We start from the raw sequence: 20,391 nt of genomic DNA, 5'->3' as shown, positions 1-20,391 counted from the left end.
GCGATTGAAGTCGTTCTGAGAAGCGATCGAATACAATACAATTAACGCTGAAGGCCTGAAAAGAAGGAAACCGGTTGGGTTTTTAATGCATACTGTGTGGAATACAACAAAGTTTATTTTTGTGTCCATAATATATATTTTATTAATTAAAATGCTCATTTGCAAACTTTGTTGTATTCCACACAGTATTCATTAAAAACCCAACCGGTTTCCTTCTTTTCAGGTCATTAGCGTTATCGTAAACCTCTACATAAATACCTGAAAATATCGAAACCGGTTGAGTTTTTTCATTAGTACTGTATTGAATACTAAATGGTTTAGTTTTGAATTTATAATGTCACCATACCGCGATGTGAATTCACAAAATATTATTCCGAATATCGTCCATTTCATCGCCTGGTGTGGTCCTAAAAGTAAAAATGAGCAAAAATTGGTCTTTAGCAACTGCTAGATTAGGAGAGGAAAAATTTGATTTAAATGCACGTTTACAGGCCTGTTCAGACAATTTCGCTTGCTAAAAAAGACAGAATCCTTCACTTCCATAAGCTTCCAAATTTGTTTACATAAATATCGTCTTTTTCCTTTTCGTCCAAATGATATGCATCGTGGGATACCCCCGTCCAGTTGCATCAAAATATTTGCATCGTTTGACCGTGGGACACCGGCTTAACCTATGTGGCCTCTGTTTCAGCGCTAGGCGATGCTTTTTGTCAAGGGCCCTGTGAATTGTTGGTTTCATCCTATTGGATGAAAATTTAGAACCTGCCCTATTCATTTGGACAAAACGGTGTTTTGTACAAATGATAGTACCAAAAGCCAGTTGGATGAAATTTTGAGCGTGGGATAGGGTGCGCGTTAGTTGCATCAAATTTTGATGCAAATATTTTGATTCAAATTTGACCGTTGGATATCGCACAGTGGGCGGAAATCGGAAAAAGCCGGACAAAATTACAAAATGACTTTTTTGAGTTATAAACTTGAAACTTCGTAGGTATACTCAAAACTGATTGAAATTTAAGGATATGCACTTTATTTGACATAGATCTTACCCGTTACTGAGATACAGAGGCTCAAACGTGAGCAAATTTCCATAAAAACGCCCGTCTTCAATTTTCTCTGAAAATCTTCCAAAGTAAGTGGATGGTGAAGTTATGGGTGGATTCTTGCGAAATAAAAAACCACATAATCTGTTGGCATGGTGTTTTTTCTTTAATTTTCCGTAATCTTAAAGAATACCGTCCAGAAATTCTTACCGTGCAGTAACAAAATGGCGGATACTGTTTTTCGACAAAGTTCTACATTGAGGTAGAGTTTCAAATGATTTTTCGGCAAAGTCACGCAAAGTAACTTTTATGAGAGCATTTTTTGAAGATTTTTTGAGGTGTTTATACAGTTATCTTGGAAATAAGTTTGCGACGCCGAAAATTACATTGATTTATCGATCGCGCGGCAGGGTTCGTCTGCGCGCGTCGGGAGTTGGATTAGCCGCGACGCGGTAATGTTATTGAAACTGTACGGGTTTTAACGCTCAGGATTCACCGTTTTTATGTTTTTATTCAAGTCACCGATTCTCAAATGGTCTGTGGTGAAGACAGTGGAAGTATTTTAGCCGAGGTAAGTGCACGTTTCATTGAAGTTCATTTCGTTTTCTTTGGATACGATCAAAGACCATGCTTCTGTTGAAAGCGTTCACACTTCGAAAAAGTGACTTGTTTTCCCGGGAATCATACAAAAGACCTACCAGAAAGATACCCGCTGAGACTAATACCTTCTTTACTCTCCGATCCCTCACCCCCTGGATTTTACTGCGAAAACGGACGTTTAATGACACCGCGTAGCGGAGCCTTAGACCGTCTTAACGGGGTATGTCCACTGGAACATCTAATATCAAATGAGAATATTTGTATAAATTTGTGCTATTTCAAACTTTTCTAAAACATCAAGCCTTGTGCCGTTACTGAAGGGGTGGAGAAAATTCTGGTTGAAAATGACAATAATGAAAAGTCTGTACCAAATGTTTGGCGATAAGTAACGTTTCATCCCAGTTTCCTGCACCTTCTATGTTCTTTCATTCTCATAATAAAACTTCTGCCTGTTCGACCAAGTGGCATGATTCACAATTAACTTTGTAAATGCCGAATTGATGGATGGGTTCTATTTTGTCTTTGTTACGACACAGAGCTTCACCGAGAGTGCAAGGGTTATAAAAAGAAACATTGAATTTATTTTTGGGGAACTTGTTTGCAAGCCTGTTGGAAAGGTCTCCCACAAAAAATGACCGGCACCAATTTTTAGAAATTCTCTGTGATGGGGGAAGGGAGCAAAGCCGTGAAATAGCTCGCGTTTTCAACTTTCTCTGAAGGATTTTAGTTTAAGTATTAAAGCTCTAGCCATTTGAAATTGCAATTTATTTCATTGTGGAAAGTTCACAATTGAAGTTGACTGCATTTAAAGATAGATTGACCAATGTATGTAACATAGAATGAAAGGAGGATAACTTTTGGGAGGTTGGATGGCATCAGTAACTCGGAATGATTGTATCACCATATCAAGGGGTTCTGTATAAACCAAATTCATGTTTGTCATCAACTATGGATATGGAGAGATCGAGAAAGTTTAGGTGCTTTTTGGATTCTATTTCTACTACGAAGGTAATATTAGGATGTCGAGGATTTAAAAGATTCAGAAAATTATCTAATTGTCTGACAATTCCGGTCCAGCGGCAAATGATGTAGTCAACATAGCGGAACCAGAAGATGTTAGATGAGATAGAATGCCCGAATCAAATAATTGGCGTTTTGAATTGTGCGTAAATATTTCGGCTATTACAGGTGAAAGGGAATACCACATCGCAAGGCCGTCTGTTTGGTGATAAATATTCTTATTGTGCAAAAAATAATTTTGGCTGGCAAGCTGTTCCATTAGACAATGAAGTTCACAAGACACACTGATTTTAATATTGTGGTCTCTCAATAAGTAACAGAGTTGTTTGTACAGGTACAGAAGTAAATAGATTTTTTACGTCAAATGAAACTAGCTTGGAGTTGGATGGTGATATATGAGGTGTTGAAGTTTCTGTGGCAAAATGATGGGGCTATAAATATTATATTTTGGTGAAAAACCAGGCAATTGCCTAAAGATGATATTTAATTTAGGGGCTAATTTATAAAATTACAGCAGGAAGATAAAGCTTTTTCAACACTTTTTTGGAATCTATCCGTTGGATCACGGGGGAGAATCACGAATGAGGTATCCTCCAACACATCATCACATTTGGCAATGCATGAGACCTTATTACGGATTAGCACACTGTTCCTTTTTTCTGCTTTGGAAATAATAAATCTTCTTCGTTTACCTTTTAATTGATTGATCAAAATCAACTTGGCTGTGATTAACTTTCATACGGTGAGATGTACTTGGATTAGCAAAGGTAATATAATTATATATATTGCACAATTTTATTTTCCTTCATTCTCGCGCCGGAGGGCTACTTGTACGTCGACTCCGTCGAAATGTTTTTACATCAGATGGAAGTTTTTTAACCTTCTATAAACACATCACTAGTTTTTACTCGTCGGGACATAAGTCCCGAACAATGGAGGAAAATGAGGGTTACACCTCGGGAAAATCATTGATAGATGACATTTCAGCCACTCAGAGGAAGTACCTCCGGAAAGGATCGTCAACAGGTCGGTTGCAGTTCGAAGTTTGGACTTAAAACTTTATGTTGCATGATCTCTGCCTTCTCTTCGGGTTTCCACCGCGTCCGTTGCCTTTTGGCGAGAACAGTTTCGACAAAAGCCAACGGACGCGGTGGAAACCCGAGGAGAATGCAGAGATAATCTGATCAACGCCGCGAAAATCTTCGAACCTACTTTATGTTGCATGATTATAGCAAATCCTGTATTAGTGTTGAAAATCTGTACTTAAATGAATAACTTGTTATCAAAGACAAAAAAATAGGTTTTGGACTGTTAAAATGTGCACGAAAAGCAATCAATATCTAATATACATAGAATCAAATGTTTTATAGCAATTAATGAATGGATAACTCAAGATTCTAACGCGATAACATATTTTAACCTACGAATTAGGATTCCCCAGGAGGCCTACGAAGCAAATTTTGCTTGCAGTTTCGATACACAAAACTGCATAATAGGAGGTTTAATTCCGAAAAAGGGGAGGGCGGATAGTTTTGAATCGCCATATTTTTCTAGTGCCGCAGCAACTTACAATTGGAATATGCCAAAAATACTCCATTCGATATTGCTATATAAATGCTCACCGCGTAAAGTGTATCTTTGGATATTTAGTTTTTCGGCCCCTGGGAGAAGGGATTCATTCATATAATGAGGCAAGAATTTAAGCAATGAGTGAACCCGGGCCCAATTGCAGCCGCTATTTGTTTTACTTTTAAGAACCTCAACTAAATGCTAACGCTTAAAACAAAACTTTCCTCAAACGACAATGCGTCTTGTTATTGACGAGACGACGATTATCACAACTATGATCAGAATAAGGTCTCAAGGAAAGACAAAAACATGCATTAGATGATCCCCGGCCCCATACGTAAGACCTGAAGTAGAAAACTGTAACAGCCGAAAGAAACCTTTCCATTTTCGACGTGGTAACAGAATGGGCCATTACTCATCCCGCTATCGAGCAAACAAATCAAGGTCACGGACCACCCCTATTCCCAAAAATGCTACTGCTGATCCATAACTCTTTGTGTTCGTTTGAAGCTGCGCGCTTAAGAATTCATTACCAAATACTTTTAAGCTTTAATTACCAACTGTGGTGGAGAGGCTATGACCGTTAGCGAAAGGCAAACAGTGCATTGTTGTTCAGTGTAGAGATCCAATCTCGCATTCCCTTTTTATCGTAATATTCCGGCACATGGTGTTGTAAATAGCATTTACACTTCACCAAAGTGAGGTATTTCCTATCTGAAGTTCTGAAGCACACTACGCGAAATGTATTTCATTCGATATGTTGATCGTTCAACGATGCGATGACCATCAATAAGATTTATATTGTCTCTTGAAGCGAAAAGATCTTCCATCACGGAAAATCTCTTCCTCGTCAAAACAAAACCCTCGCCTCGCCAACCTATCTGATGGCAAAACGAACTCCTTATGAGGCGGGAGCTTTCTGCGTAGACCCAGGCCAGTAAGGAAAGCTTGACGAGGTGCGGCCATTAAAAATGCATAACTCCCTTTGTAATCGAGATAAAGTTACAATTCTTTCACCAAAAATAAATTTATAGTTTTGTCCAAATTTCATACGCAGCATATATGGACCTATATCGTAAGATACGAAAGTTAGCGGGCGATTGATTTTTACCCTGCAAAATTCCAAATTTTTCGTCCGAAAGATGTATAAACACACATAACAACGTTGAAACTGAGTTATGAACAAATTTAAGTTTACTAGTATGGAAAAAATGTGCTATGAACATTTCCTGCAAGTTTCAACTTTATACTAAGAACAGTCTGCCGGAAAATGGATTAGGAATATAAACTCGGAAAAGTCAAGTAACTAGCCGAAATTCGAGAAAATATTTTTTATAACAATTGTTATAAACAAAATCGAATAATTAATGTCTTCACTTAACGTAGCAACCCTTTCTGCTTCAGAATATAATTTTAGACTTGTGGAACGAGCAAATTAAAAAAATTGCCAAAATTCTTCTAGTGACATCTGGTTAATCGCTCTAGAACTACACCAAAAACGTATACGATTTTTGTACGTGTGGTGAGCTCTCTATATATACTTACTCTATGATGTTAGTATGATCGTGTCGTAAGTACTCTTCTAGTTTCTGGACTGACCGCATTTCACTGCCCTGTGCTGTGTCCGCCAAGCGAGCGTGTTTATGATTAAGGCTACAATGAGTGCTGCATTCCCGGCGTGAAATCACCCCATGCCACGCACCCTTATTGATGGTTGCACGCTACCTCGTAGATGTAGTTGATTACAAGACATTAGCAAAAAAAAACTACTTCGAAAAATATAAGAAATTTTCCGCACAAATTACTGAGAGTAAGACTAGCCGGTAAAGAGGAAAAGCACTAATCTTACCGGATCTTTCGGGGAGCTGAAATTGCAGTGTTTATCTTTCATCCCAGAGTTACTATTTGGAGCCAATTGCAGAGCACCATGCTAAACCGCTTTTTCTCCTTTCTCTATTCTCCTCACTTACTTCCGCGTAGAGCAAATAATATCAGCGGCTATTAAATATTAACATAATATATCACAGACCAACGCCAGAACAAACATCTTGAATGCTTGCTTAACTGAATAGCGATTACAATAATTAAATCCATTAAATCATACTCGATGCGCATTCCGCCATGTTCTAAATTTAGAACATGGCGAAATGCGCATCGAGTGTGCACCATCCGCCTTCTCCGCATGTTTCTTCCTCTGTGACCTTGAATGGCCCAAGCAGAGATTCGGAAGCAGCAAGTGGAAATCTGACCTACAACCCCGTGCGACTGAAATCCAAAATGGACCTTTCAATGCCCAAAACCGTCGTCCTGACACGGGCCTCTTTAAGTTTAAACCGGAATAATCCTGCCGATCTCAACTGCCATCCTTTCCCACTCTCGCCATCTTACCTTCCGACAACTATCGCTTCGCGCCACAAAAGGATCTTCATTATTAGAAGACACTCCCTTTCATACATCCACCGTCTACATTCTTTACGTCTATTTTCACCCCCCATTCCTAATTTACCTTTTTCAATCTATTTCCACAATTCAGCCTGTTCCTAGACATTATGCAATCCGTAAGATCTTTCATCCCGTAATTTATACGGCATATGACGAATTTGCGGACAATATGTTTACTTAGAAAGCAAAGCTGAAGGTGGCCGTAAAATATGACCTTCATTTGTCGTGCTCCACAGCGACCTAAAAGATTGAAAAACACATTTCCTTAAGAGGTTTCGCTTGTCTTTTGGGAGCAGCCAAATCCACGAGGTCCATATCAAATCACAACTCTGAACTGCATCGCCACAATTCGCACCTCCTTCCCGGAGTATTTCCACCTCGCCATCATTTAAATAAATAATCACATTCCAAAATGTTATAGGAGGGAGGTTTGGGGGAAAATAAGCTCCTCAACGAGCGGCGTGATATGCTGGGTGTCGGTGCCGCACAGCTGCTATTCTCTGGTTTTTCGAAAGAGCTTAAATATGAACTAAAATTTCTTCCATGTCAACAGATTTTCATTTCCACATCTTTTTCTTATAGTGAAAGCATAAATGACTGGATAAAAATCGTTATTAATGGATACAAGGCTCTTTGGCAGTGATTAACTACCCTATTACATGTGATCTTAGGTTTTCCCGGCGTATCAGGGCAGAAAAGCCTCTCGGGTTTTCCACCGGTTGATGTTCTCCATGTCTCCCGACGTTTCGAGCAGCGACTTGCTATTCATCCTCATGGGGTCTTCTGCATCTTGGTGATGGGGTGTATGTATACGTGTCAAATTTTGAAGAACGGTATTCAGAAGATCCCCTGAAGATGATCAGCAAGTCGCTGCTCGAAACATTAGTGGGAGACATGGAGAACATCAACCGGTGGAAACCCCGAGAAACCGTTCTGCACCCTATTACGGTTGGCGTACTATTTGGCATATACTTACATGAGTGAAGTGGCGTCGCCGCGGGGGGAGGGGGGGAGAGGTTCCGGGTTACATCCCTTGAGCCTTTCAAAGGGGAACCAAAAACGAGTAAGATGGCCGAAATTAATAGAAATATACTTTATTTTAATAAATACTCGTACAAAATGACTGTTTTTAGTCCTAAAAATCACGTCTTCAACATCGAAAATTCCCGGACCCCCTCTGCCAAGGGCGAAACCTCCTCCCCACACCCCAATTTAAAAATCCTGGCTACGCCATTGCACGACTGAAAGAAATTTAGTTTCCATTGAGAGATTTTTGATCGCAGCTTAATCAAAATACAGTTAATGAAATAGCACATTCAGTCTTAACCACAGCTAGGGGATCTAACCTCGTTCCGTAACTGGCGTGGTAACCATAGCAGGGAGCTTGCCATCAGCGCCTCGCAACTATTGTAAGTCGTGCCTTATGTTTACTTCAACAGTCTTATGTGACTACGAATCCCAGTCTACGATATGTCAGCCGACGCCTAACCCCCTCCAATTCTATTTAGCCGGCCAATGCGAACCGCGTGGAATACACCTAAACAACGATGGACTTTTAAAATGTTAATATTTCGTCGTATGTCACATTTGATGAGCCAATTCAATGCTAGTTGAAATGCTTATGCACGAGGGAAAGCATTAGTATTATTTTAGACAGAATTTTACGCAATAATTACTAAAAAACAAAAAAAAATTTCGTCCATAGTCCGTTTATAAGATAAGATCACATGAAACGATTCATGAGCCTTCAATTGCGAATTGTTGATGCATATGATAATCATTATAGGGAAATGTAAGGTTAAAATACGCATGTTTACAGCTCAAATAGGAGAATAATGTTCATGTTTCCCCTTAAAGACGTACAAAAAACAGGCTTATTAATTTCAAACAGATGGCATTCGAAATTCGGACGTTCTTGTCTGTTGGTACCTCTCGGAGACTACGCTGCAAATGCATCGCAACCTAGGTTACCAGGGAGACAACCGGCTGCGTTATTTTACGAACGCGAACATGTACTCTGATTTCGCTTCGGCCATCTTCAGAACATGATAACTTGTTTCTTTATTCTATACTTGCAGTTTTTGAATGGCTGGAAAGGGGTGAGATTCTATCGATTCCCACGGATAAGCCTTTGGAAGAGCAGCTCGCCTGGTCTTACTTCCGCGACATCGTCAGAGGGATTGAGTACTGTGAGTACAAACGAAAAGACGGTTCATTTTTCTTCGAATTGGTCCCTGGCTAACTCGAGGCTTTTCAATCACAATTCCCTCAGTGCATCACCACAGAATAGTGCATCGGGACTTGAAGCCATCCAATTTGCTGTTGGGGGAGGAAGGCGGTCCAGTCCGAATCGCGGATCTTGGCGTCTGCACTGAGTTCGAAGGTCAAGATGCCATCCTGACGTCTACCGCCGGCACCCCAGCCTTCCTCGCGCCGGAAGCGCTGCGTCCAGAGCCAAGATCAAAGTTCGGAGGAAAGGTAAGCATAGTCAAATGTATCTACTCGTACTTTATTATATTTAGATGAAACCGATAAAAATATCATTCAAACTGAATTGCTTCAGCCTCTAATAACTTGACCGTTTTCTACCTAACATACCGAGTTACCTTTTCTCAAAGAGCACAAAATTATTGTAATCTACATTTACATGATACCCCGTGAGCCGCATCAATAAAAATGTGGCAGGGGGTGTTAGGACACCAGCAGTTTACACATAAAAAGGAAATCCTCTGAGGAAATTACGCCTAGCATTTATTAAAGTCCTTTATCGTGCGGGAAAAACGAATTCCCACACCTATCCTTTCGGTAAAATATCTCTCTTAATTTATCGTTTCTGTTGGACCTGAGAATGTAGTTAGAACCCAATATGAGTTAAGCATAACGGGACAAGCCACGGTGAATCAATTTGCACAATTTCCATCATGATTTTCCACATGATTCTCTGCGTCGCTCTGAAAGATATATATTCTCATTTGTTCAAGCAATTTAAGCCTAGCGCAGCCTCTGAGTCTCTAGCGGCTCCAAACTCTCTTAACATCTGTACAACGATGTCTGCGCGCCCGTAATAGTTTTTGACGATTCGCTGCCCTTTGTATTTTCTTAAGTTCACGGATTTCGTATTTTCGCAATTCCGCATCATCCCGCTGCACATTGAAGGTGTGAGCGAAATAGGTATCGCTCGCCTTTTACTTTTTCACCCGAATATCTTCCCCCAACAGAATAATGCCAATTGTTCAGGGGAATACAAGCATGGTGGAACCCATGGGCATATGAGAGTAATGTAATGACATCGGAGAGCATGGTGCTTCAAATGGGGAGATAAAAAACGTTGTACTGCCCTCTAATGACGGGTGTGCTCAAAAATCAATTGCTGTGCTTCGCTGCACTCAACTGCAGTCCCTGAAAATATCAATCATCTTATAAAATGCATTAACTACGCACATTCAACTACCCCGGAACCCAGTATACTGGGGGTTATAACAGTTCCCCAGAAACACGACAGTAAACCATCACCGGGTAGGCTGCCGCGTGGGATGATGTTTTAGTGATCAGCGTTTCGTGTCTTCTGCTGGGAGCATCGTCATGGCACTGAATGGGGCCATAGTCATAGGAAGAACATCTGCTTATTCGAGATAAGTGAACCAGCTTAAAATTGAATAGGGATTACGGCTATCACCTGAGCAGTGTGTGGAAAAGATACCTTACACTAAAAATGGGTGAGGCAATTAACACTCGACACATTTACCGTTCACTTTTTAGAATAGATTTTCACGCATTGGTTTCAATTCCTCTCTTCATTTACCGAATCCAAGGAAAACAATGGTCGCATTTCCAACGGGCAAATTTCATTCAGTCTGGAGACGACGCTTCCACGAGGACGAAACGCTGATCATTAAAAGATCACATTCCACACGGAATCAAACCCGAAAATGTTTAACAATAGAGCATCTAATCTCTGCGAAAACCGAGGAGCAAAAAGTCTTTGAAAATTGTGCTTCGCGTCTGTTTATTTTTCGTCTCCTCCGCAACACACGAATCGTATGAAGTGTTGCATACGTCCCAGGCGACAAAGCAACTGCCGAAACAATCACCCGAATCCGTACTATCATTTCGACGTTTTGATTTCCATCCATCATATTCCCACCGCTTCAATCACCGAACTTGAAAGATTCTTTCCTTATGAAGCCACGTTTCAGTCAAATGGTCGCTTAGCTACAGACAAAAACTAGCAGATACTATTCAAACATGCGGTCTTCGTATTACCATCCAGTTTCCTGATCACATATAATGATGTATTTTTTCATGACTGAGGCTGAATCTTATATAGAGTCAAAGCATTTTCAAATTTTCATGAAAACCGTTAAGGATCTAACCCGGCAGTGGTCGCGTGGGGTGTCCCAGGCACCCCAGCCTTATATAAGCTTTCTGATACCTGTAAAATATGATTATAAAATCAATCCAATTTTTTAAGAAAAATTACTTTTGTCAAAGCTCTGCAGAGAGGGGTGCACTAGATACCAACGTGACCGTTCTCTTTACGGTTTGCCGCCTAATATTTTTAGTCGCCTAAAATGTTTTTCAGACATTCTCATTATATTTGATTGCTACTCTTTCTAAAACTTACTATGAAAGTTGTCTTTTTACGTTTACATGAATAAATATTTACATATCGGTAGATTTTTTAGAGGACTGCAAAATTTAATAGTTAACCTCTCCAATGCTGTATATTAGGTTGGGCCGAAAAAAGGTTTTTTTCCTGATCAAATTTGCCCTGTGCTGGAAAGTTGCGAAATGATATAAGGATCTCGCGCACAAAATTTTTTTCAAATCAGATAATATTAACCACTGCCGCCCGAGCTCTAAAGTTTAAAATTTTGCGAAAAATCAGGCTGATTTCAGAATAAAACGGCTATGAAGACGAATTTTATGAAAATATGGGATAATGGATAATTTCAAAGAGTGGATACATGTTTATAGTTTATGAAAATGAAATTTGAAGTTTTTTTGACCAAATCTATGGTTAAAAAAAGTCTATGAATTAACAATAAAATTAGAGTATAGACCACCCGCACAACACAACTCATTTTTGGCTACATTTCTAAAACTCCATTTTGGGGGCTAAATTGCAGGTAAAATAATATTTATTTCGATTGATTTTCATTTCTTATCAAATAAGTCATCATATGGTAGTAAATAATCCGACAAAAAGTAATAATAAGGTAAATTATTTGAAATTAACATCAATCATAATGACGAATAACGAACCTGTGGAGCTATTTTCAACAAGAAATTCAGCCAAGGCTTAGAAAAAACAGAACCTGAACACCAAGCATTTCACTAAGTAGCTCTCCGCTTGTTTCGTGAAGAAACTACCAAGTACTCACCACGAGGAAGAGGCTACCATCGAGTTCCACCCGTGTCCCCCCCAGCCAACCTTCCGAAGGACACGATTGTGAAAGCACATCAATTACTCTGGGAGAAATTTTCTATTTTATTATTATTATCCATCTGTTATGCACGATAATGCCCATCCATGCCTGCGTTCTATACTGCACACGGATTTTGATGCTAACATTATCATTTGTACCATCCTTTCAACTGCTTGTGTTTGGCAGGGAAAAGGTACTTCTAATACAGATCTTTCCGTAACAAGGTCTTCCAAGTTTTTGTTTGTCATCCCAGCTACTATTGGTGGTTGATTTACCTCAATTGGTTCACAGTCAACCTAGTCAATATAATTTTGAGCATCGAAGTTCAGAAAGATTTTGTGCTTTCCCGTTGAATGGACTGAGTGAAGAGTTCTCGGGATCGCCACCGGGTCAGGAACTCCATATCTGCCGACGATTCGATGTCCGACTCGATATGAAAAACCATAAATCGTCCTTTTTCTGTATATTATCTGCTAAAATCATAAATTAGCAGAAAACACCCAAAAAATTGACTTAATTTATAATCAATGGTCCAAGAAACCTACAAACATTTATGTAAATAACAGGTATGAGTCTCATAGTTGACATTACATACATCCACATTGCCCAGCCATAATCCACGGATCAGCCAGCCCAATGCCCCAGCACACTTCACAAATGTTGGTTGACACTGTTGGGTTCACTGCCTCCCAACTTTTGCTGTGGATTTGTCTCCCATGAGCACCAACATTTGCTGCTTCCCCACCTGGAAGAAACACAAGCACCCAGTTCAAAAAGTGCTCAAGCTATACTCTTAAGTATGATTCCAAGAGCAACGACATACCCCCTGCATATCTGTCCATTTATAAAGAGAATAAATGAGAGTTTACCATGTCTTTGGGTGCATCCAAGGGGAGCGATCACTGCTTGACAATCAGTGAGTGGACATCAGCACACACACTGAGCAATCACATTCCCCCTGGATGAGCACTTTGGTGGGGAATTTGAAATTTAAAAAAATTTCAATATGGCACCCAGCACTGGTACATATACCTTCATGTAGTGGCTGTGGAATTTCGTTTAATTCTTGTGATAAGATCATACCTTGTGACTCTGTCCCAAATATATATCACTCTAAATATATGGGCCTTATGGATTTATTGCTAATAGCTCTTAACAAGTTGCATGGTATTTATTGGAAATGCCTTAAGTGTTGATTGTCCAAACTTCTCGTTGTGAATCAGGTTGCTCACGTTGAAGTCTTGAAACAGGAGGGTGTAGAGCTAAAATGGACATTTTTCCCATGCTGAGAAAAAAAAAGGCTATCACAATTGCAAATTCCATGAAATCAGCTCCATCCAAATGTTTCTTGAATGAGATTTAATAATAACACTGTTCTGCAAAAAAAAAGTTCAAAAAATGCCTGGCCACAATTCAGGGTGTTTCGCACTAATTTTGGGTCGCTGAATCTGAAAATGATGTCTGTTTTTTTCTATCACCCTTAATTTTTACCAGCAACCCCTAAATAATGGAAAACAACCCCGTATCTAAACTTATCCCTTTTCAAAGGACTTTTACTAATGTTATCTGCTTCTTGATTGTTTCTGGCTTTACTTTGTGAAAATCCATTCTTAATAACAAACGTTATTGTACTTTTCCACACGATGGAAAAGTACAATAACGTTTTATTATTATCTGCTTCTGATTGAAAAAACTGACGTTTTAAGGCTATCAGGGTCAAGAGAGATACAAAATTTACTGGGGTTGAAAAGATTTAGGGGGTGAAAATCGAAAAAAAAAAAAAACTTTAAAAAACATTAAAATAACAATTTTTCTTCGTTTTTTATGACACATGATGTCGCAGCTAATACAAAAGTTTTTAAGGGATGAATACACTGTTCACCCCCCCATTTTGTAAAGGATTAATATAACATAAAATATAAGAGGGGACGGGGGGTATAGGAGGTGGTATAAAGAGCTGCCAAAATAATCTGTACACAAATCAGGTTTGTCAAAATATTATTGTAACAAGGCTCATGATTTGACTACGTTGTCCTCCTTGCTTTTAAAGTAAAAGCTGAGACCTTTCCATTAAATAGATTGGAAAACGTTGGGAAAAATTGGTAAAATAAACTGTAAAAGTTACTCATCACATGCTTTGACACACTTGGACACGTTTTAACGTGTTTTCATGTGTCTTGGCAGTCACACTTGCTGTTGTCATCTATGAAATAAACGAGTGGCTTATTTAGTACATCACACTCTGTCCTGCATGCGTGGTTATAATCTTCCAAGTTCTTTCTATATTTTTCAAGTGTGTGTTTGATTTAGTGTGTTATTTTGCAAGCGATAAAGTTTTTTCTTGCGATCATTTGGTGATCTTGCAAAAATCATCCGAATTAATTTTGTAACACCTGTGGAGATTTACTGTTTAAAGTCCAAAGGAAAGCGATGACGGCAATTGTGCGGAAATCTTATGAACTTTATTTCAGGAGTAAAATTGGTGACCAAGACTAATCGTGGGCCCCTAAATTCTGTTGCAGTAGTTGTCATAGAAGTCTTTGTGAATGGCTAAACTGAGGAAATCGTTCCTTAAATTTTGTAGTGCCAATGGTTTGAGAATAGCCCACTTGCCGTTCAACGGATTTCTATTTATGCCAAACCGACACTATGGGTTTTAAAAAAATCCTCAAATGATATATCCGAATTTACCGTCAGCAATTCGCCCGGTGAAGCATACTGATGCTATTCCTATCCCTAAAGCTCAAGCTACTAGCACCCTCGATGATTCTGATCCAGCTCACTTCTGGCTGCACCACATTCAGGTACATCCCACAAAAGGACACACAAAGTTTTGAGACTTCTCCTGCCAAACATCAGCAACCAAATAGCTAGGGTATATTTGCTGTTGACAGGGGTGAATGTCAGATAAATGGTGAGTCACTCTTTCAAGCTGCATGTTAAATGAAATAGTCTTTCTGCTAAAATCAATGCACTTCTAGTTGACCTCATTGACAAAAACCACAGCTTTCAAAAAAGATGATACATAATTATAATAAAAATGTAAATGGTTGTAAAGTGGTATTTAGAAGCTACATTACTTATTGAAAGCCTTCATTTGTCAGGATTCCCAAGTTCCATTAGGGTCTCTCTAAGAATTTAAATCTCAATAGTACGTATGTGCTTCCGCTTGATGTAATCTGTTTAGGTTCGCACGAATCTTCACAAGCGTGATCACCATGCAGTCATGAAAAATTATCCTTCGTTCAAATTTGCAGGCTTGTGATATCTGGTCCATGGGCATAACACTGTATGCCCTGGTGTTTGGCCAGCTGCCATTCATGGATGACGGAGTCCTGGCACTCCACGCTAAGATACAGACCCAGCCGCTGAGCTTCCCAAGTGAAGGACCAGGGAAAGCAAGTGACCTCTTGAAAGACCTCATCTCCAAAATGCTGGATAAGAACCCAATGCACCGAATCACTCTTCCACAAATCAAGGCAAGCATTCATCATCTCCTCTTATCCATACTACATATGAATTTGCTCTATTTTCCTTTTCACATCCAAAGGTTTTAGTCTTAACTGTGAATTTCTAAAAATTAAGCTGACCAAGATATTGTTATGCATGTCAAATTTGTGAAAGAGTAAAAAAAATCTTGAATTGAGGAAGCCAACAGACAAATCCATTTGTAATTTTTCTAGCAGTTAAATACATATGAAGCTGCATCATAGATTATATGCATGATATTGCATCAAATTACACCAAAGCTACCACAAAATGAAAGATAAACTTGAAGTTATAAGCATAAGTTAGTATACACCAATACATATGTAGCTTTACCCCTTGCGCTGTAATGATGAGTATAGCTCGTCATCGGATTTTAATAAGTTTAGCACTATTTTGTGGGACGACATACTTATTTTGAAAGATTAACAATGTTACAACATTCAGAGTATACATAAATAATTCATATTTAATGAAACGTGATGCATTGGAATTATTAAAATGATTTTATTCGAGTAGCGATAGCTGTGTTCTCCATGTTTAATAATCGCATTTTATTTCACGGCTCTATGTTGAATACAAATTACAAAATATCATTTCATTACCTACCATTTGAAAAAGAACCACAGAAAAAAATAAATAGAGATATAATAGGAGATAGATATTCATGAAATTAATCAAAGTGGAAGGGATTGAAATTGGTAAATATGTAATGCAGCATTGGATGGATACTGTTTTCATGAGAAGATAAAAGGCATGTTACATGCATGCGTATTTCAGCTTCACTCTTTTCACCAATAGAATGTTTACAGAATCAAAATGTCAGCTCACTCATTGATTTCCACATTTTTAGTAGCTGAAGCCATGATTTCCAAAATGGCAGAAATCCATTAATTGGGAATTTGAGGTGGACAGTTTTCATCGTAAAAATAATAAATTAGGAACTGTTGCTGGTAAATTAGTTCTTGGATGGTTCCGTGTTCTATGTCTGTTGTGCACCTCCTGTGATGGAGATCTCCATATCATCATCAGAGCTCACAGACATGGATGGGAAAATGTAGTTCGCAGAGAAAGCAGAACCACCCAACAACTTATTTACCAAACATGGACAGCAAAATTTTTAATTTACTACAGCACAACAATTTTCTATCCACAGAAAATAAATAGCTTACTTGAAGGCTTAGGTATCAGTACAGAAAAAGGGGTTAATTTTAAAATTTAGGTGAAAGTGACTCACGTCCAATCATGGCTTCAATTCTCTCCCATACCTCACTTTTGATTTTCGACAAGGCATCCCGTCTTTTCATTGCATGCTTCTCTTGTCCTCAGCTTCACCCTTGGGTGACATGCAATGGCTCTCGACCCATGCCCTCGGAAGAGGAAAACTGCTCTGGCCACGGAGAGGTGGAGGTCACGGACGAAGAGGTGCGCAGGTCGGTCCGCACCATCCCCCACCTCAACACCTTGATCCTGGTCAAGAGCATGCTGCGCCACCACTCCTTCACCAACCCATTCTCGTCCATCAGCTCCGAGGATGGCTCGGGCACTTCTTCGCCCCCCAACGCCAACGCAGTGGACGCCGGACTCCAGAGCAGGGGGCGCCGAGGCAAGGGTGGTCTCCTGTGCCCAGGAAGTCGGTCATTATCGGCACCAGCCGTTGCGGCACGCACCTGGGAGAAAGAAGCAGACAGCAGCCAATGTACAAATCCTGCGGATGGTGCATGGTATGTTGCTATATCCCACCAATGACTGTGTACAACTGGTGCATTGCAACACCTGATTTGAGTCACACCATTCTTAGCTAATGTTTCTGAAAAAAGTGTATACACAAACACCAATTAATTTAGGGAATAAAATCTCTTAACCCTTAGGCTGCGGGAACGTTTTTAAACGTTCTGCATGGTGAGTGCGGGAAAAACGTTTTTCAACGTTTGACCAGATTTTCTTACCACTGGCAGACTTCCCTTAGGATTTTATTGCCATCCTTTCCGCGGTTGCTTGAACTCGACCCAACCTAGTGGCAGAGAGCACAAAGGCGACTTTCGAGGACTGGGCACCCTCACCACGGGGAGCGCTACCCAGATTATGCCTTCTTCAAGAGAGAGGTCTCTCTGCTCTCCGCGGCACATTCACGAAGAAAACAATTCCAATGAATCATTACATTTCCTAGGAATTTTTTAATCTTGTCATTGTCCATTAGCCGGGGAAACTTATTTGAAAGCATTGGTTATTCTTTCTTATACTTTCGGTGGTGGGTCTGCCGCACCTGCGTAATTACCAAGGACATTTCTTTCCTTTGAGTATTATAATCTCGTTCTGGATTTCCCACCGAATGGGTTTCCCTTCGAATATCCCGTCTTTTCCACATGCTGTATTGATCTTTGCTCAGTTTTTCCAGAGTTTCGGTGGTGTACGTTTGCTCCTAATCAAGTACCTACTCGAGTGACTACATTTTGTGAATCTCTTCATTTATTTTCACTATGGATGGTGAAAATTTGCCATCTCGGCCTAAAAGGAGAAAGGTTTCTCTCGTGGGTGAAGTTCTCAATATTTTATTCGACTCTGATTGTAAGAGTGAGGACGGAAATTTTTCCGATGTGTCTGTGTCTACCAGGGATACTGAGACGGATGAGGATGATGCAAATGATTCCGGCGATGGTGGTCCATTCAATTTGGCTGAAGACATTGAATCCGCATCATCTTCTTGGTCCAGGACTGATGATTTTACTCGTCAGATTTTCCAGTTCGACAGCTCCTCATCTGGTGTAATATCGGACCACCTTCATGAGAATGCCTATTATAACCTTTATTATCCATTATCTTTACCTACCGCATCCAAACATACGTTCCAAATGCTCCCCAAAGTTCAAATCGGCTGAAGTATGGTTGAAATGTTGAGGAATATGGTTAAAAATCAATGGATTTTTTTACTGTTTGATATCAAATCGCTCATAAAAATATCATGCTGGCCAAATTTGAGGAAAAAAATTCATTTACATTCAATTTAGAAAAAGTAACGTTCAAATATTTTAATTCCAATTATGATTCTTAGAAAGGGCTCAATTGTATTCATGGTCTGTCGTCAGGGGGTAGGGTGGGTAGTCCCGGATTATGAGGGTCCACTACCTGCTAGACACACGCCCGGGGTCGACGGAAAAATATCTTCCCCGTTCATGTCCTGCACACAGTGGCAGAAAAATTTTGACGCTCCCGCAGCTAAAGGGTTAAACTGTTTTTCAGTTCAGATGGAGGCAACCATCATTAGGGGGGAGAATAATGGGTTTACCTGTCAAGAAGGGACTGTTACTCTCATCTACTCACTTGCTCTGAGCCTGATTCTTAATTGGTTAACACATTCAGTGAAGGACACGGTTTAGTAAACCTCCCACGGATTGGTGCAACCTCTTTCACGTCCAAAATGGATCAAATGGGATTGTTCACACAACCCCAAATCTAACTTCATTAAAAGAATTCGGTTGATGGTAGGGAAAGACACTGTGAAAAGATAATCATAACCATTCAGCTGTTCTCTCGTAGGTTTTAAATGAGAACAAGTGAAAATTGCATATCACTTCCCATGAGTTAGCCATTGTGTGGTATGGTATTTGGAAGAGGCAACCTGCTGAGGTCATTCACGCTATGAAGGAAGGATAGCAAAGGAAGGGTGGAGAGAAACTCAGTGTTGGCGTAGCCTGTTCTTCACAAAGGTGACCTTGGTTTAGTGTCCTATCTGATGTACAGAGTGCTGCCCTCAAAGTGCCCACCACAAAGCACTTACATCGGGCAGCCTCTGAAAAATCTATGCCGACATTGCAGGATTGGAACCCAGGTCCTTGAAGTGGGGAGGAAGGCAATACACTAGCCACCACACCAACCTGATCCCCAAGTTGACTCTGCGATTAGAGTTCTGATTTATTCGCTTGCTCATCAGCACCAGCTGTTCCTCATGGGAACCAATCGCTTGCAAGAGTGTAAGCCACAATGAACATGAGGTCAACGTGAAGAATGACTTAACTGCGAAGTGGTTGAGGCTAACGATTGGCATTCGCCAATCACAATAATTGTACATGTTGAGTCAAAAAATATGGGTCTATTTATTGTTCAAGCTATCGCAATTGACAATGAAAATAGGGTGGTTTCCTATTATTTTTTTTATTGCTTTAATCGAAAGATTATTACTCCTGGAGTACGTATTTCACGCTTTTAGATTTTTAAATGACAACATCTATTTTTCGCGATTAAATGAAAAGTGAAAATTTTCAAGCGCGCGAAAACGCGACGCTTAAGTATGAATGCCGGGAAATATCTCCGTACGTCGTATTTCTGGTTCCCCCTCCCGCCCGGTGAGGTGACCTTGAGGCGAGGCTTAGCGCTGATACGTCGCAGGATGCTAGCGGATAGCTGAGTACCTTGCTGGATGGTAGCGCTTGGCTTAAAAAAGGTTTATTAATACCTTATCAAACGAAGAAAACTTTCCGAACTTAGCCAGTTTTAATAGGTGATTATTAAGACATGTTTCCCTGAGCCCTGTGCCTCATGCATGCATTGGTAACCTCAGACGATGTATAACTCCTATCCTCTCGTGTAGAAACTAGGTCCCTGTGACGTCATGCGGAGTGGAATCGCATGGGCGCCAATCTGGCCTTTTTCAAATGAGGATAAAATTTGACCCTTGCCATTCGTCTAAACCGGTATTTCAAAAACCAAATAATTTGTGTATTATGAATACACTAATGGTGGGTAACGAATCGCAATCAATGCCTTTCGTTTTCTTTGATGAAGGAAACTACCCTATAGGGTAG

The 20,391-nt window shown here is 39.9% G+C and overlaps 1 protein-coding gene across 1 annotated transcript in view; it reads left to right on the top strand.

The window, feature by feature from the left end:
• LOC124156632 (calcium/calmodulin-dependent protein kinase kinase 2-like) overlaps nucleotides 1-20,391 on the top strand; it is a 245,208-nt gene that overhangs the window by 218,657 nt on the left and 6,160 nt on the right. The window contains exons 6-9 of the mRNA XM_046531289.1: nucleotides 8,753-8,863; nucleotides 8,947-9,152; nucleotides 15,361-15,582; nucleotides 16,919-17,313. Coding sequence (XP_046387245.1) covers nucleotides 8,753-8,863; nucleotides 8,947-9,152; nucleotides 15,361-15,582; nucleotides 16,919-17,313 — 934 coding nt within the window. The remainder of the gene's footprint in view (nucleotides 1-8,752; nucleotides 8,864-8,946; nucleotides 9,153-15,360; nucleotides 15,583-16,918; nucleotides 17,314-20,391) is intronic.

This window comes from Ischnura elegans, chromosome 3, assembly GCF_921293095.1.
Source record: "Ischnura elegans chromosome 3, ioIscEleg1.1, whole genome shotgun sequence".
Classification (NCBI taxonomy): Eukaryota; Metazoa; Arthropoda; class Insecta; order Odonata; family Coenagrionidae; genus Ischnura; species Ischnura elegans.
This window is presented reverse-complemented; position numbering and strand designations above follow the sequence as displayed.